Source organism: Triticum aestivum, chromosome 1A (assembly GCF_018294505.1).
Source record: "Triticum aestivum cultivar Chinese Spring chromosome 1A, IWGSC CS RefSeq v2.1, whole genome shotgun sequence".
Lineage (NCBI taxonomy): Eukaryota > Viridiplantae > Streptophyta > Magnoliopsida > Poales > Poaceae > Triticum > Triticum aestivum.
The window spans coordinates 491,566,548-491,582,607 of record NC_057794.1 but is presented as its reverse complement, the minus strand read 5'-3'; the positions used below and the strand labels follow the sequence as shown (position 1 = coordinate 491,582,607).

The following is a 16,060-nucleotide window of genomic DNA, read 5'->3' as shown; positions in this document are numbered from 1 at the left end:
ATTATTTGCCATTTGCCTCTCGTTTTCCTCTCCCCCCCAATTCACCCTTACCATTTTATTCTCCCTCTCTCTCTCTATCCTCCCTCTCTATTTGCCTCTTTTGCCCATTTGCTTTTTGTTTGCTTGTGTGTTAGTTTGCTTGTTTGTCGCGATGGCTCAAGATAATACTAAATTCTGTGACTTCACCAATACCAACAACAATGATTTCCTTAGCACTCCGATTGCTCCTCTTACCGATGCTGAATCTTGTGAAATTAATATTGCTTTGCTGAATCTTGTCATGAAAGATCCGTTCTCCGGCCTTCCTAGTGAAGATGCCGCTACCCATCTTAATAGCTTCATTGATTTGTGTGACATGCAAAAGAAGAAAGATGCCTTTATAAAAGCGTGTTCTTCTAGTTCCTATGAAAATAATGATGAAGATCTAAAAGTTATTGATGTGTCCCCTATTAAATCTTTGTTTTGCAATATGAATCTTAATAGTGATGGGACTGAATATGATCCACCTCTACCTAGAAGGCATTCCAATAATTCTGAATCTTTTGATCTTGATGCTAAATTTGATAAAAGTGGGATTGAAGAAATTAAAACCCTAGATGTTACTAAACCCACTATTATGGATTTCAAGGAATTTAACTATGAAAATTGCTCTTTGATTGATTGTATTTCCTTGTTGCAATCCTTTCTAAAATCTCCTCATGCTTATAGTCAAAATAAAGCCTTTACCGAACATATCGTAGATGCCTTGATGCAATCTTATGAAGAAAAACTTGAGTTGAAAGTTTCTATCCCTAGAAAACTTTATGATGAGTGGGAACCAACTATTAAAATTAAAATTAAAAATTATGAGTTTTATGATTTGTGTGATTTGGGTGCTAGTGTCTCTACTATTCCCAAAACTTTGTGTGATTTGCTAGATTTCCGTAATTTTGATGATTGCTCTCTAAACTTGCATCTTGCGGATTCCACTATTAATAAACCTATGAGAAGAATTAATGATGTTCTTATTATTGCAAATACGAATTATGTGCCCGTAGATTTTATCGTTCTTAATATAGATTGCAATCCTTCTTGCCCTATTATTCTTGGTAGACCTTTCCTTAGAACGGTTGGTGCAATTATTGATATGAAGGAAGGGAATATTAGATTTCAATTTCCATTAAAAAAGGGCATGGAACACTTCCCTAGAAATAAAATAAAATTACCATATGAATCTATCATGAGAGCCACTTATGGATTGCCTACCAAATATGGCAATACCTAGATCTATTCTTGCTTGTTATGCCTAGTTAGGGGCGTTAAACGATAGCGCTTGTTGGGAGGCAACCAATTTTATTTTTATTCCTTGCTTTTTGCTCATGTTTAGTAATAAATAAATTATTTAGCCTCTGTTTTGGTTGTGTTTTTTGTGTTTAATTAGTGTTTGTGCCAAGTAGAACCGTTGGGAAGACTTGGGGAAAGTCTTGTTGAACTTGCTGTAAAAAACAGAAACTTTAGCGCTCACGAGAACTGCTGTAATTTTTATTTGGAGAGTGATATTTAGTTAATTCTTTTTGCAGATGATTAATAGATAAATTCCTCACGTCCATAAATTTATTTTAGAATTTTTGGGGTTTCAGAAGTATTCGAAATCTACATATTACTACAGACTGTTCTGTTTTTGCCAGATTCTGTTTTTCGTGTGTTGTTTGCTTATTTTGATGAATCTGTGGCTAGTAAAATAGTTTATGAACCATAGAGAAGTTAGAATAAAGTAGGTATAACACCCATATAAATAAATAATAAGTTCATTACAGTATCTTGAAGTGGTCTTTTGTTTTCTTTCGCTAACGGAGCTCACGAGTTTTCTTCTTTAAGTTTTGTGTTGTGAAGTTTTTAAGTTTTGGGTAAAGATTTGATGGATTATGGAACAAGGAGTGGCAAGATCCTAAGCTTGGGGATGCCCATGGCACCCTCAAGATTATCTAAGGACACCTAAAAGCCAAAGTTTGGGGATGCCCCAGAAGGCATCCCCTCTTTCGTCTACTTCTATCTGACATTCAGAAAGAAAGAAAGAAAGAAAGAAAGAAAAAGAACACCTCAAACTGGACCCTAGGTCCCTTCAAAGATGGAGACACCATGCAGGATTCATATATCTAACAATTTTACTAGCCAGGATAATAAGTTCCTTCACTGGTCACAACTATGAGGTGAAAGCGAAGGATGCATATACTATTTTTGCTAAACAATTTCAAAACACGTAACGAATGCAAGAAGTACATGAATAGAAGCAAGATGTTACATTTTAATACGGATGTGTGATATAAGCGAACTTTCATGCTTGAGAAGAGTGACTTTGTCTTAGAAAAGTACAACTATGGTGCAATAAAAGAACACATAACAAATGCAAGAAGTGCATGAATATGCACTAGCTACCGCATATGCCATAACAGACTGCATTATGCAGATACAACATGCGTCATTCAAAAACTAATGACTAGGACACATTAGATGCCTACAACTACAACATTAGATACGTCCTAGAGGCAGTGGCTATGTGATACTATGAAGAACACAAGAAGCTAAAGTGCATCAGCTACTAGGCTTGGTCGCAACAAACCTAACCACAAAGATAATAGCATGAGGCAATTGATTTATAGTCTTGCAACATTGAGGCAAACATAAAAACTCATTGTAATATATCAATAATTCGATCATAAAAAAAGACATGGATAATAATCTGTACATGCTTTCCCTAAATCATGTAAATGCGGTAAGTTTGCATATACTTGGTGATGATTTGGATTTAATATCCCAACAATCTCACAAGTAATCTAAGAATAAAACCAAGAACAGAGATGATTTAATATGCATGGTCGATGGAAACACAACGAGCCCGAAGTTGCATCCAAACGGGCATAGCTGAGGCTATTGCAAGCAACCAAACTGACCCCAGACACATCCTGCGCTATATATTGAGCTACTGATTCATGGAGACACTCACTCCTGGAATGCACAATGACCAGATGCGTTTGGGCAGTTGTTGAAGGAGCCATGGCAGAACATTTGTGTGAAACTACAGAGCCGAGTGAGAAGCAATGCTTGTTTACGATGATTGACACACTATGTCCCAGGAACCCTTTGTCAGGTTATCAATAACACTATAGGTGATTTGGTGAGCGATGAGACAGGGTGACCCACGAGGAAATTTACCAATCCCCTTCGGCAAGACATCAGTTCGTAATTAGAATTATCTCTGAGTTGGGGATTGTGCCACATCAAAGAACAACATCACATGTGATAACCGTGAACAGAAGTGCGACCCAAAGGTCCGCCACCCGGTTTTGCGAAGATACATGTGGATGCTAGCGCGTTGCTAGATCAGGGTTGGGGCGCGGCGGCAGACGTGTGCCGTGATGCAGGAGGTCGCTACCTAGGGAGCTCAGCCTTGGTGGTACCGGGTGTCACAAACGTCGCAACATTGGGAGCTATCGCCCGTCGAGAGGCCTTACCATTGGCGAAAGATTTGTCACTTCAAAACTTTGTAGTTGCATCAGATTCAAAACAGGTGGTAAAGGATATTGAAAGAGACACATATAGTACCTACAGATGCATCATCAAGGAGATCAAGCACCAGGCGGCTTTCTCTAATTGTAAATTTAATTATGAATGTAGAGGGGCAAACAAAGACGCATATAACTTAGCTAAGTTTATGAACTCTTTGGACTAGAGACGCATCCTCCGCATTGATCCGGCAGCAAGACCCGCCCTGGTCGAACCACCAAACCGCACATCTGTTTTGGTGGGAGGTGCTCAGCTTGGATTCTTGGATGCAAAGGAGGTTGCAAGGGAAGGCGAAAATGGCCTCGTGCACAGTAGTCCTACGATCCGAGCAATTGAGCCCTCCCACATTTCGACTAATAATGCTGAAAAATATTTTACATTTTTGTTACAGAGGTGGTATAGTTATGTGTTGGTGGTTTCCTCAAGGATGGTAGTTAAACTTAACAGGACTTTCTTCGGCACGATAAAGCCAATCTTCCCCGTCCTTGCGCAACCATATCTTCTTAGTTCTTTCTTTTTTGAACTGATACATTCTTAGTTCTTACTTGGACGTAGGGTAATTGGAGTCTGGAGATCAATCGTGCAGAACCGTTACAGATAAAAATTTTATAACAGAAACTTGAAGCGCAGGGCCGTAAAGTCGTTGCAGCCGTATCTATCCACCTCACCGTCGTCGTTTAAACTTCAAACCTACGCCAATCTCTTCCCGCGCCCCTCCCCTCCGCTATATATACACCCGACCCTCACGCCTCAACCACAATCCCACCGCGATCGATCGATCGATCCACGATGGCGCCACCAAGCCCAGCCCCCGCCGCGGCGCTCTTCCTCGCCGCGCTCCTCGTCCTCTCCGCCTCCCCGGCGTCCGCGGCGAGGCCGCGCTCCTCCTCCAAGGTGGCAGCCGGGCCGCACGACATCCCGGCCGTGTTCGCATTCGGCGACTCCACGCTGGACCCGGGCAACAACAACCGGCTGTTCACGGTGGTGCGCGCCGACCACGCGCCCTACGGCCGCGCCTTCCCGGCCGGCGTGCCCCCCTCGGGCCGCTTCTCGGACGGCAAGCTCATCACCGACTACATCGTCGCCGCGCTCGGCATCAAGGACCTGCTCCCGGCGTACCACGCCAGCGGGGTCACCCACGCCGACGCCACCACCGGGGCCAGCTTCGCGTCCGGCGGGTCCGGCCTCGACGACATCACCGCGCACGCCGTCATGGTCTCCACCTTCTCGTCCCAGATCGCCGACTTCCAGCAGCTCCTCTCCCGCATCGGCGAGCCCCAGGCCGCCGACATCGCCGCCAAGTCCCTCTTCATCCTCTCCGCCGGCACCAACGACGTGACAATGAACTACTACGACCTGCCGTTCCGCGCCCTCCAGTACCCCACCATCGACGCCTACCATGACTACCTCATCAGCTGCTACCAGTCCTACATCCAGGTCAGATCTTCAGATCATCTTCTTCTTCTCGTCCACTCAGTTAATCTACATACATACTGATCGATTGACAAGCAAGTACACATGACATGCAGAGCCTGTACAAGCTGGGGGCGAGGAGGTTCATCGTGGCGGGGATGCCGCCGGTGGGGTGCCTGCCGATGCAGAAGAGCCTGAGGGGGCAGCAGCCGCCGCTGGGGCACGGGTGCGTGGACCTGCAGAACGAGGAGGTGCAGCGGTACAACGCCAAGCTGCAGCAGGCGCTGGCGGCGCTGGAGGCGGCGAGCGCCGGCGCCAGCATCTCGTACGTGGACACGTACGCGCCGCTCATGGACATGGTGGCGCAGCCCAACAAGTACGGGTTCACGCAGACGGGGCAGGGGTGCTGCGGCACGGGGCTGCTGGAGATGGGGGCCATGTGCACCGGCCTGCTGCCGCAGTGCAAGTCGCCGGCGCAGTACATGTTCTTCGACGCCGTGCACCCCACGCAGGCCGCCTACAAGGCCGTTGCCGACCAGATCATCAAGACCCACATCGCGCAGTTCAAAAACTAGTGAGATGTGAGTTCTAGTTCTGCAGCTTCGGCTGCGCACGTAGATGATAGAGGAATTAAGCTCGTAGATAGAGTAGATACAGGATTGCTACCAGAGTAGATTAGATATTACTACAGTTCAGTCGAATGTCCTTCAGACATACAGATAGTATCACTAAATTGGTTTGGCACTTTACTGTGATTATTCAGATAGAGTTTAGACTTCAGATCAGCTTCTAGTCATAATAGCAGATTGGATTGGTTCAGATTGTTTTTTTTTCCCGTGAATTTGATAGTATCACTAAATTGGTTTGGCACTTTACTAAGCATAAAAATAAGCATAATACTGAAACGCTCATCATCGATTCGCATGTGGATGCATCCACCTTTTGCCTTAGTTATGAGTCTGAATTAACTCCCATATTTTCATCAAAACGAGATAGTTGGTCAGCAAACTCCAAAAAAAAAACCTCTCTAGATTTTCTGCAAATTCAGAGTCCCGTCATCAGCTGCTACTTCATTGTTAGCCCTAAGAAACCTGAAGTTAAAGATAAAAGCCATTCGGCAGGTGTGAATATAAAGAGAATGCGCCATTGGGAAAAAAGAGATAGAAAAATCAAAGTATGATATGCATACTGACAGCGAGATTGCGGCAAGAAAAATCAGGCTCCTAGATGAGCATGGACTGGTGATCAGTTTGTACGGTGTTGATATTTCAGCACAAGCTTGAGATTCAGGCTTGATCAATTGGTGTTGATGATGATATTTCAGGAAAAGAAGAAAATGCTCAATTCTTGATATGTATGCTCAATTCACTGTAATCATCCAGATATAGTTCAGATCAGCTTCTACTCACAAATAGCAGACTGGATTGGATCGATTGCGACTGTCTTAACACATCCTCTCATCAGCCCTCTCCAAATGAAAATCAAAACTTGAAACTAAATAATTGGTTATCTCCATTCTAAACAATATAAGCCAGGAGGAGTGCAGCCTTCAAAACATGTTTTGCAGGTAAAATGAAGTGAATGGTAGATCAGGAAAAAAGGGGCAACTAGCCATAATATACGAAACTAGCAGTTTAATATATATTTTTGTTCATACAAAACCAAAATAATGGAAAGGAAAACCAAATGATCAGATTTTAAGTGTTCGAATTTTAGCTAAGCAACTAAAGAATATAAATAAGCACAGTACTGAAACGCTCATCATCAATTCGTCACATGCCTCATACAAATAAGTTCCTCACAAGTGAGTTAAACATGTGGATGCATCCACCTTTTGCCTTAGTTATGACTCTGAACTAACTCCTAGATTTTCCACAAAACGAGATAAGTCACTTCCACAAACCCAAACATCTCCATATTTTCCGCAAATTCAGAGTCCCGCCATCAGCTGCTACTTCATTGTTAGTCTTAAGAAACCTGAAGATAAAGGACATGTAAAGATAATGCACCATAGCGAAAAAAGAGATGGAAAAATCAAAGTATGCCTCGATGACACGCATGTCTTGGCAGCGAGATTGCGGGAAAAAAATAATTAGGCTCCGAGATGAGCATGCATTGGTGATCAGTTGGTGTTGGTATTTCACCATAAGCTTCAGATTCAGGCTTGATCTATTGGTGATGATATTTCAGGAAAATAATAAGAAAATGGTCAATTGGAAATTATGATGACACTTCAGCTTCAGATTCAGACTTGATCTATTGGTGATGATATAATGTGTTTCACAATATATAGTTCTGCACTTTATCTGTTTATCATGATAGCTAGTGCTGCAGACAGAAACCGCTTCTTTCTTCAGATAATGGAAGCTAGTTCAGAAAACACTATACTACTAGATGAAGGGTCCATGCTAAAAGACATGTTGATATTTGTTAGTAGAATTGCAAGTTGCTACCACAGGACTACGACTGGAGGAACAAGTTCAAGTTGCTAGCATTCTACAGAGCGGCCTGTGCCGATTGTTAGTTCGAGCATGCTTATAATAAATAAATATTAGTACTAGTTCCACTGCAACACTAACTTAGAACTTAACCAATTACAGGCTAACTTTAAAAACGACGACATTTCTATTTTACTGGAGGATGATGATATATAAGCAATACATACTAGTTGTGATTCGCAAAAGGAGCAGAACATTATTTCAACAGATCATAAACTGCATATAGACTGAGTAGGAGATATATCTAAGAAAATACAACATCCTAAACATGTGAACGGATGACATGCATCTAATAGTGGAGCAATATAAGCATGACATAGGAAACAGTACCAGAGATACATTGGATGGTAACTTTGTCACCTTCATTTCGCCTGCTGTTTGTCTGAACGAACCAAAACATCCGCCAGAGTCTTGTTTTTCGCGGTGTCCAAAGTCTTGTTCTTGCCTGCAAAAAGTTCGTTGATCAAGATACAAGAACTTGGAACATAACTATCTTATACTCATAAAATGTACAATGCATCTATGTACAACAGGAACATAAAATGTATCACCTGGAATTGTGCTAGACCAGAGAAACGACGGGAGCAGACATGGCAGATAACAACCTGAACCCAACTGGCTTGCATCAAGAATCACAGAACCCTCGATCATCCTCTTGCGCATGTCCAAACTAACATGGATTTTGTCCACGCTGAGATGCAGAGCATCAGCGTTTAGTGGGTCGATAGCAGCAATCGAAGGCGTCGCCTTGGCATTGCCCCCATTGCGCCAGAGATCGGGAACAGACACCTGGTGCTCCAGTGTCCAGCGACCGCTCTGGTCGTCGTCGAGCACGAAGGACCTGATGTGTAAGGGGTCGACCTCGGCGTAGCGCAGCCGGCCGGCGCTGACCCCCATGTGCCGGCGCTGCACAAGCTGCTCCATCTCTGTCTCGCCCTGTTGGTTCGGAAGCACGCTGTCAGGAGGGAGCTCGACGGGGCAGAGCTCGGGCCGGTCGCTGAAAGGGTCGACGCAGACGGCGCCCCAGCTCACGTCCACCCACCAGAGCCGGCCTCCGAAGTCCAGCACCTCGTGGCCCAGGTGCATCCGCCGCTGAGGCGGCAGCGGGGACGGCAGCACCAGCTCGTCCCAATCCCCTGTCTCGGAGGAGAACCGGCGCAGCAGGAGGCGCCGCCCGCCGTCGACCTCGGTGAGCTGAGCAGCGGCATACCTCTTGGGCGGCCCGTTGAGGCCTTCGCCGTCGGCTTGGGTGAGGAGGCCCATGCCCGCCATGCCGTCTGCAAACGTCAAGGTCTTCTCCTCCGGTTCCTCGAACTCCGGGAGGCGGAACAGCTGGCCGGAGACGGGGTTGCAGACGAAGCGCGTGAACTTGCGGTAGAGGAGCTCCAAAGGGGCGACCTTGAGGAGCACCTCGGCGGGGAGGTCCAGGCCGGAGAGCGGGTGAGCCCTGTAGCGGGACTTGAGGGTGCCGAGCAGGAGGAAGCCGTGGGCGCTGGCGGCGAGGACGCGGCTGCGGAGCATGTCGGAGTACACGCGGCCGTCCGGGGGAGGCTTCGACATGAAGGCCCGGCCGAAGATGGGGATGGTGACGTAGGAGACGGCGGGGGCCCGGGCGAAGGAGAAGGAGACGCTCCCCTCGGACTTCTTCATCAGGGTGCCCCGGTCCACCATCGCCCAGGGAGGGATCGAGGCGGCGGCGGTGCAGAGGGAGCGGCGGAGGCGGCCGGAGACGACGCCGCGGAGGAGCGGCAGCATTTTGGCGGCGGCGGGGGCGGCGGCCGATTTGGTGGGGTGGTACTACTACTCTTGTGTGTGCAACCGGGGACGGGAGGCCGAGAAGGCGAGGACGCTCTGCCTGGCTGGTTCACGAGCTGACGAGCACTGGTTCCCGCAGCTCTGAGGCTCTGACAATCAGGCTTTCTTTTCCATTGTCAGTTTAGCTTAGCTTCCTCGCGTGGCCTATCCCAACTGCCCAGCTTTATGGACCGGCAATGCTTCCTTCCCACAATCCCAGCTCATTGTGATAGTTGAACGAAAGATTCAAATCGGGGAGATGGGGCTCAAAGATTCAAATGGACCTCATTTTTTTATGCATTGTAAAGTTAGTATAAAATTAAGTCATTTATTTTGAAACGGAGGAAGTAGTTTGGTACTTCTACACCTAGACTAAACACGATCCCTCCCCGCGATCGCCCATCTCGTCGAGGTAGCTGCATCAATCTGAAAGATTCAAATTGAGGAGAAGGGGCTGAGGCATTCAAGTGGGCTACTAGCAAGGTACATTCCATACTTTTTCCCTTTGATTTTTAAATTTAAATATATTATGTTTTTGAATCGAAAGTCTAATTTATGTTTTTGTGCGGGTCAATTTATGTTTCATTTGCATGTTAGTCTTTCTTGCGACGAGGCCTTTGAAACAATACCACTTTTGAATATCTTTTGATAAGTTTTAAAATCTTCACCAACTTTCAACTGTTCAAACTTGACTAAAACGGAGAATGAATTCAACAAGTTTCAAATACTAAAACTTAAACCCTGCACCCTAGGCCCGAAATCCTAAGCCCTACACTCAAAACGCAAATGAATCTTGATAAACTTGGTAAAAACTTAATATTATGATTATCAAGATTTAATATTTAAAACTTAGTCAAAATGTAAATGTTATTAAAATGTATTCAAGAATAGCCTTGACGCAAGTAACACGGATACGCAAATGAAAAATAATTTGTTCTAACTCGCTGCTCTATCACAACTAGTCAACTTTATGGTCTTGCAAAGACAAATACACCAGGACCAAACACGATTACTTCCAACAATCCCATCTCATCGCGGGAGTTGCCTGAAATATTCAAATGGGAAGAAGGGCTGAAAGATTAAATGGAGGCTGCTCCGAAGATGGAGCCAAGAGAGAGCACCAAATTTGGGATCGTGCGCTCGACGCCGCGAACGATGGCACATGGCCTGAGTGGAACGAGACCACCTTGACCTGTTTCCATGACATAGAGGCTCACAATGTAGCCCATGGATGATCGGAGTGGGACGAGGTCGCCCTACCTCATTTCCGCACCATTGAGGCCCACAATGTCGTGTTCCCTGCCGATGCCCGCGTCGATGCGTCATGCACCGACAAGTCCCGTAACCAGTCCCGCTTTAGTTATTTTTTATATGTATTTAAGTCATAGTGCGGCTCATTTTCCGCCCTGTATATGAATGAAATGTAGTTCTAGTTGAGTGAATCATTTTTAATTATATTTCAATGAATTTGCATGTTGTGCTTGGGTGGGGAATTGAAGAAGAAATAGTTAGCCAAGGACATATGGGTGCCATATGCAAGGAAATTTTGAAGGTTGTCTGTGTCAAAACCGGCGGATCTCGGGTAGGGGGTCCCGAACTGTGCGTCTAAGGCGGATGGTAACAGGAGGCAGGGAACATGATGTTTTACCCAGGTTCGGGCCCTCTTGATGGAGGTAAAACCCTACGTCCTGCTTGATTAATATTGATGATATGGGTAGTACAAGAGTAGATCTACCACGAGATCAGAGATGCTAAACCCTAGAAGCTAGCCTATGGTATGATTGTATGTTGTCCTACGGACTAAAACCCTCCGGTTTATATAGACACCGGAGAGGGCTAGGGTTACACAAGGTCGGTTACAAAGGGGGAGATATACATATCCGTATTGCCTAGCTTGCCTTCCACGCCAAGTAGAGTCCCATCCGGACACGGGACGAAGTCTTCAATCTTCTTCATAGTCCAACAGTCCGGCTAAAGGATATGGTCCGGCTGTCCGGAGACCCCCTAATCCAGGACTCCCTCAGTAGCCCTGAACCAGGCTTCAATGACGATGAGTCCGGTGCGCAGTGTTGTGTTCGGCATTGCAAGGCGGGTTCCTCCTCCGAATACATCGCGGAAGAATTTGAATACAAGGATAGTGTCCGACCCTGCAAAATAAGTTCCACATACCACCATAGAGAGAATAATATTTCCACAAATCTAATCTGTTGACTTGTTTTGGCAACATGATATTAAGCCATGGCCCGGTGATTATTCGAACCATTTTTCTTCAACCAGCTCCACACATAACGCGAGGCGGTTTCTTGACACGTCTTGTCAAAGCAGAGATCGTGTTCCCCTAATTACAGGATTCTCATCAATACGATCGTGGGTAACCCAACCGTACCTAGGACTCCTAGATTTTAGGCAAGTCCCAAACGGCCACTAGGAGGACGCTTGATATTCACCCTCTTTATAAAGGGACAAGGCTTTTACTCTTTTCCCTCCCGTGCTCAATCGAATCCTTCCCCCGCCTCGAGTTCTAACACCCAAAGCCCAGGTCAGGTGCTTTGGACCTTCAATCATGTCCGGATCTAGCCTTCAAGGCCGATGGATGCCCTCCTCCATTACGGAAGAGGATATCAAGAAGTTGAGGGAGGCCAAATACCTGACCGCCGAGGTTTTGCATCGGCTGCCTGCCCGAGGGCAGGTCGTCCCTACTCCTGAACCCAACGAGAACGTTGTGTTCATCTCCCACTTCCTCCGAGGTTTAGGCCTCACTCTGGATCCCTTTGTCAGGGGCTTGATGTTCTATTACGGGCTAGACTTTCATGATCTAACCCCGGACTCCTTTTTCCACATCTCGGCATTTATTGTCGTGTGTGAGGCCTTCCTCCGCATTACCCCTCACTTCGGCCTGTGGCTCAAGACCTTTGACGCGAAGCCGAAGATGGTCGAGGGGCAGTATGCAGCGTGCGGAGGCGCATTAATAAGCAAGATAGCAGGAGCTCTGTGGCCAAAAGGTTTCTTTCCAGAGGTGTCCGGATTATGGCAACGGGAGTGGTTTTACATCATAGCTCCCAGAAGTGCCAAGTGGTTGGCTGCCCCCACTTTCCGCTCGGGCCCTCCACCACAACTGATGTCATGGATTAGCAGAGGACTGAGCTGGGGTCCAGTCAAGGACGTGCCAATACTGCAGAGCCGCATTCAATATCTCTTCGAAGGAGATTTAAATCTGGTTACGGTGGTGCAAGTCATGCTGGTTCGTCGAGTCCAGCCTTGCAAAAGCCGGCCCCTCCGCATGTGGGAGTTCAACCCAGAAGGGCCGTGCACTATCCAGAATTTCCTCGGCCTGACGCACGAGGAGATGTACAAATCATTCTTCGGACCCCAAATAGAGTGTCCGAATACTACCGAGGACGTGGGCTTGAGCAGCAACCGTACCGCCGACCAGGTAAGTAATCCTTTAGCTGAACACACCGTCTTTCATTTACCATGACATCATTATGAGAAATTGCTCCTTGACCAGGACTGGCTAACAAGGGCGAAGATGATTCGGTGTTCGGCCCCCCTTCCTGAGGGTTTGGAGAATCCGGTACTGGAAAAGATGCTTGAGCTAGCACCTTTCCCGGAGCCCTCAAAGGAAGATAAAGGGGGGAATAATGAGGTTGAAAGCGGGCCCCCATCGCTACCAATTCCAACTGAGGGAATGAGCGCCTCCGTGAAGGAGGATAACCAAGGGGAAGAATCTGGCCTTCTCTCGCTTCGGGGAAGGAAGAGGACTGCCTCTGAAGATCCGGAAACCGAGGCTTCCAAATGGGAGAAGAAGTCTCCACCAGAGGGTCCTTCCCTGGAGGGTGCTTTTGCCGCACAAAGTCCGTGCGAGGATCAGCCCTCCAACGAGCTGATACGTCTCCAACGTATCTATAATTTTTGATTGCTCCATGCTATATTATCTACTGTTTTGGACTATATTGGGCTTTATTTTCCACTTTTATATTATTTTTGGGACTAACCTATTAACCGGAGGCCCAACCCAGAATTGCTGTTTTTTTGCCTATTTCAATGTTTCGGATAAACATAATATCAAACAGAGTCCAAACGGAATAAAATCTTTGGAAACGTGATTTTCTTGCCGAACGTGATCCAGAAGACTTGGACCCTACTGCAAGGGATCAAAGAGGTGGTCACGAGGGTGGGCCCCCCCTAGGGCGTGCCCCCCTACCTCGTGGGCCCCTCGGTGCTCCACCGACATACTCCTTCCTCCTATATATACACACGTACCCCCAAACGATCAGAACAGGAGCAAAAAACCTAATTCCACCGCCGCAACTTTCTGTATCCACGAGATCCCGTCTTGGGGCTTATTCCAGAGCTCCGCCGGAAGAGGGCCGTCATCACGGAGGGCTTCTGCATCATCCTAGCCCCTCCGATGAAGTGTGAGTAGTTTACCTCAGACCTTCGGGTCCATAGTTAGTAGCTAGATGGCTTCTTCTCTCTCTTTGATTCTCAATACAAAGTTCTCCCCCTCTCTCGTGGAGATCTATTCGATGTAATCTTCTTTTTGCGGTGTGTTTGTTGAGACCGATGAATTGTGGGTTTATGATCTAGTCTATCTATGAATAATATTTGAATCTTCTCTGAATTCTTTTATGCATGATTGGTTATCTTTGCAAGTCTCTTCGAATTATCCGTTTGGTTTGGCCAACTAGATTGGTAGTTCTTGCCATGGGAGAAGTGCTTAGCTTTGGGTTCGATCTTGCGGTGTCCTTACCCAGTGACAGAAGGGGCAGCAAGGCACGTATTGTATCGTTGCCATCGAGGATAACAATATGGGGTTTATTTCATATTGCATGAATTTATCTCTCTACATCATGTCATCTTGCTTAAGGTGTTACTCTATTTTTAACTTAATACTCTAGATGCATGCTGGATAGCGGTCGATGAGTGGAGTAATAGTAGTAGATGCAGAATCGTTTCGATCTACTTGTCATGGACGTGATGCCTATATACATGATCATGCCTAGATATTCTCATAATTATGCTCAATTCTATCAATTGCTCAACAGTAATTTGTTCACCCATCGTAGAATACTTATGCTCTTGAGAGAAGCCACTAGTGAAACCTATGGCCCCCGGGTCTATTCTCATCATATCAATATCCATCACTTTTATATTGTTTTGCTTTTTTACTTTGCCTTTACTTTTTACTTTGCATCTTTATATCAAAAATACCAAAAATATTCTATCTATCAGATCTCACTCTCGTAAGTGACCGTGAAGGGCTTGACAACCCCTAATCGCGTTGGTTGCGAGTATCTATCGCTTTGTGCAGGTACGAGGGACTTGAGCGTGGGCTCCTACTGGATTGATACCTTGGTTCTCAAAAACCGAGGGAAATACTTACGCTACTCTGCTGCATCATCCCTTCCTCTTCGGGGAAAACCAACGCAAGCTCAAGACGTAGCAAGAAGGATTTCTGGCGCCGTTGCCGGGGAGTCTGCGCAAAAAGTCAACATAGCAAGTACCCATCACAATCCCTATCTCTCGCATTACATTATTTTCCATTTGCCTCTCGTTTTCCTCTCCCTCCAATTCACCCTTGCCGTTTTATTCGCCCTCTCTCTCTATCCTCCCTCTCTATTTGCCTCTTTTTGTCCGCTTGCCTTTTGGTTGCCCGTGTTTTAGATTGCTTGTTTGTCGCAATGGCTCAATATGCTACCAAATTGTGTGACTTCATCAATACCAATAATAATGATTTCCTTAGTACTCCGATTGCTTCTCTTACCGATCCTGAATCTTGTGAAATGAATACTGCTTTGTTGAATCTTGTTATGAAAGATCAATTCGCCGGCCTTCCTAGTGAAGATGTCGCTACTCATCTGAATAGCTTCGTTGATTTACGTGATATGCAAAAGAAAAAAGATGTCAATAATGATGTCGTTAAATTGAAGCTATTTCCTTTTTCGCTTAGAGATCGTGCTAAAGCTTGGTTTTCGTCTTTGCCTAAGAATAGTATTGATTCATGGAACAAGTGCAAAGATGCTTTTATCTCTAAGTATTTTCCTCCCGCTAAGATCATCTCTCTTAGAAACGATATAATGAACTTTAAACAACTTGATCATGAACATGTTGCACAAGCTTGGGAGAGAATGAAATTAATGATACGTAATTGCCCTACTCATGGTTTGAATTTGTGGATGATTATACAAAATTTTTATGTTGGATTGAATTTTGCTTCTAGAAATCTTTTAGATTCGGCCGCGGGAGGCACTTTTATGGAAATCACTTTAGGAGATGCTACTAAACTCCTAGATAATATTATGGTTAATTATTCTCAATGGCATACTGAAAGAACTTCTAATAAAAAAGTGCATGCGATAGAAGAAATTAATGTGTTGAGTGGAAAGATGGATGAACTTATGAAATTATTTGCTACTAAGAGTGTTTATTCTGATCCTAATGATATGCCTTTGTCTACTTTGATTGAGAATAACAATGAATCTATGGATGTGAATTTTGTTGGTAGGAATAATTTTGGTAACAACACTTATAGAGGGAATTTTAATCCTAGGCCATATCCTAGTAATCCTTCTAATAATTATGGGAATTCCTACAACAACTCTTATGGAAATTATAATAAGATGTCCTCTGATTTTGAATCTAATATTAAAGAATTTATTTCTTCCCAAAAGAATTTTAATACTATGATTGAAGAAAAATTGCTTAAGATTGATGATTTGGCTAGGAACGTTGATAGAATTGCTCTTGACGTTGATGCCTTGAAACTTAGATCTATTCCACCTAAGAATGATATTAATGAGTCCCTAAAA

The 16,060-nt window shown here is 45.2% G+C and overlaps 2 protein-coding genes across 3 annotated transcripts; one reads left to right on the top strand and one right to left on the bottom strand.

Annotated features, from left to right (window-relative positions):
• Nucleotides 1-4,279: 4,279 nt before the first annotated feature.
• LOC123156934 (GDSL esterase/lipase At2g40250-like) lies at nt 4,280-5,775 on the top strand. Its single transcript, XM_044575163.1, has 2 exons — nt 4,280-4,980; nt 5,073-5,775. The coding sequence occupies exons 1-2, from the start codon at nt 4,333-4,335 to the stop codon at nt 5,529-5,531; spliced, it is 1,107 nt and encodes a 368-aa protein (XP_044431098.1). The 5' UTR covers nt 4,280-4,332; the 3' UTR covers nt 5,532-5,775.
• Nucleotides 5,776-6,702: 927 nt separating this feature from the next.
• On the bottom strand, nt 6,703-9,407 carry LOC123156806 (uncharacterized). 2 transcript variants are annotated; one of them, XM_044575082.1, is made up of 3 exons: nt 8,006-9,407; nt 7,785-7,899; nt 6,703-6,933 (listed from the first exon to the last, which is right to left on the bottom strand). In XM_044575082.1, exons 1-2 carry the CDS (start codon nt 9,207-9,209, stop codon nt 7,817-7,819), a joined length of 1,287 nt encoding a protein of 428 aa, XP_044431017.1. In that variant the 5' UTR covers nt 9,210-9,407; the 3' UTR covers nt 6,703-6,933; nt 7,785-7,816. The 2 variants fall into 2 exon arrangements, with proteins under 2 accessions (XP_044431017.1, XP_044430955.1); XM_044575020.1 differs by having other exon boundaries at nt 7,815-7,899.
• Between the last annotated feature and the right edge of the window lie 6,653 nt (nt 9,408-16,060).

Bases quoted from the DNA above. Each gene is read 5' to 3' on its own strand.
- LOC123156806 (XM_044575082.1), bottom strand. From the start codon at position 9,209: ATGCTGCCGCTCCTCCGCGGCGTCGTCTCCGGCCGCCTCCGCCGCTCC. The intron at 7,900-8,005 runs GTGATACATTTT...AACTTTTTGCAG, and splicing joins CTGGTCTAGCACAATTCCAG to GCAAGAACAAGACTTTGGAC.
- LOC123156934 (XM_044575163.1), top strand. From the start codon at position 4,333: ATGGCGCCACCAAGCCCAGCCCCCGCCGCGGCGCTCTTCCTCGCCGCG. The intron at 4,981-5,072 runs GTCAGATCTTCA...CATGACATGCAG, and splicing joins GCTACCAGTCCTACATCCAG to AGCCTGTACAAGCTGGGGGC.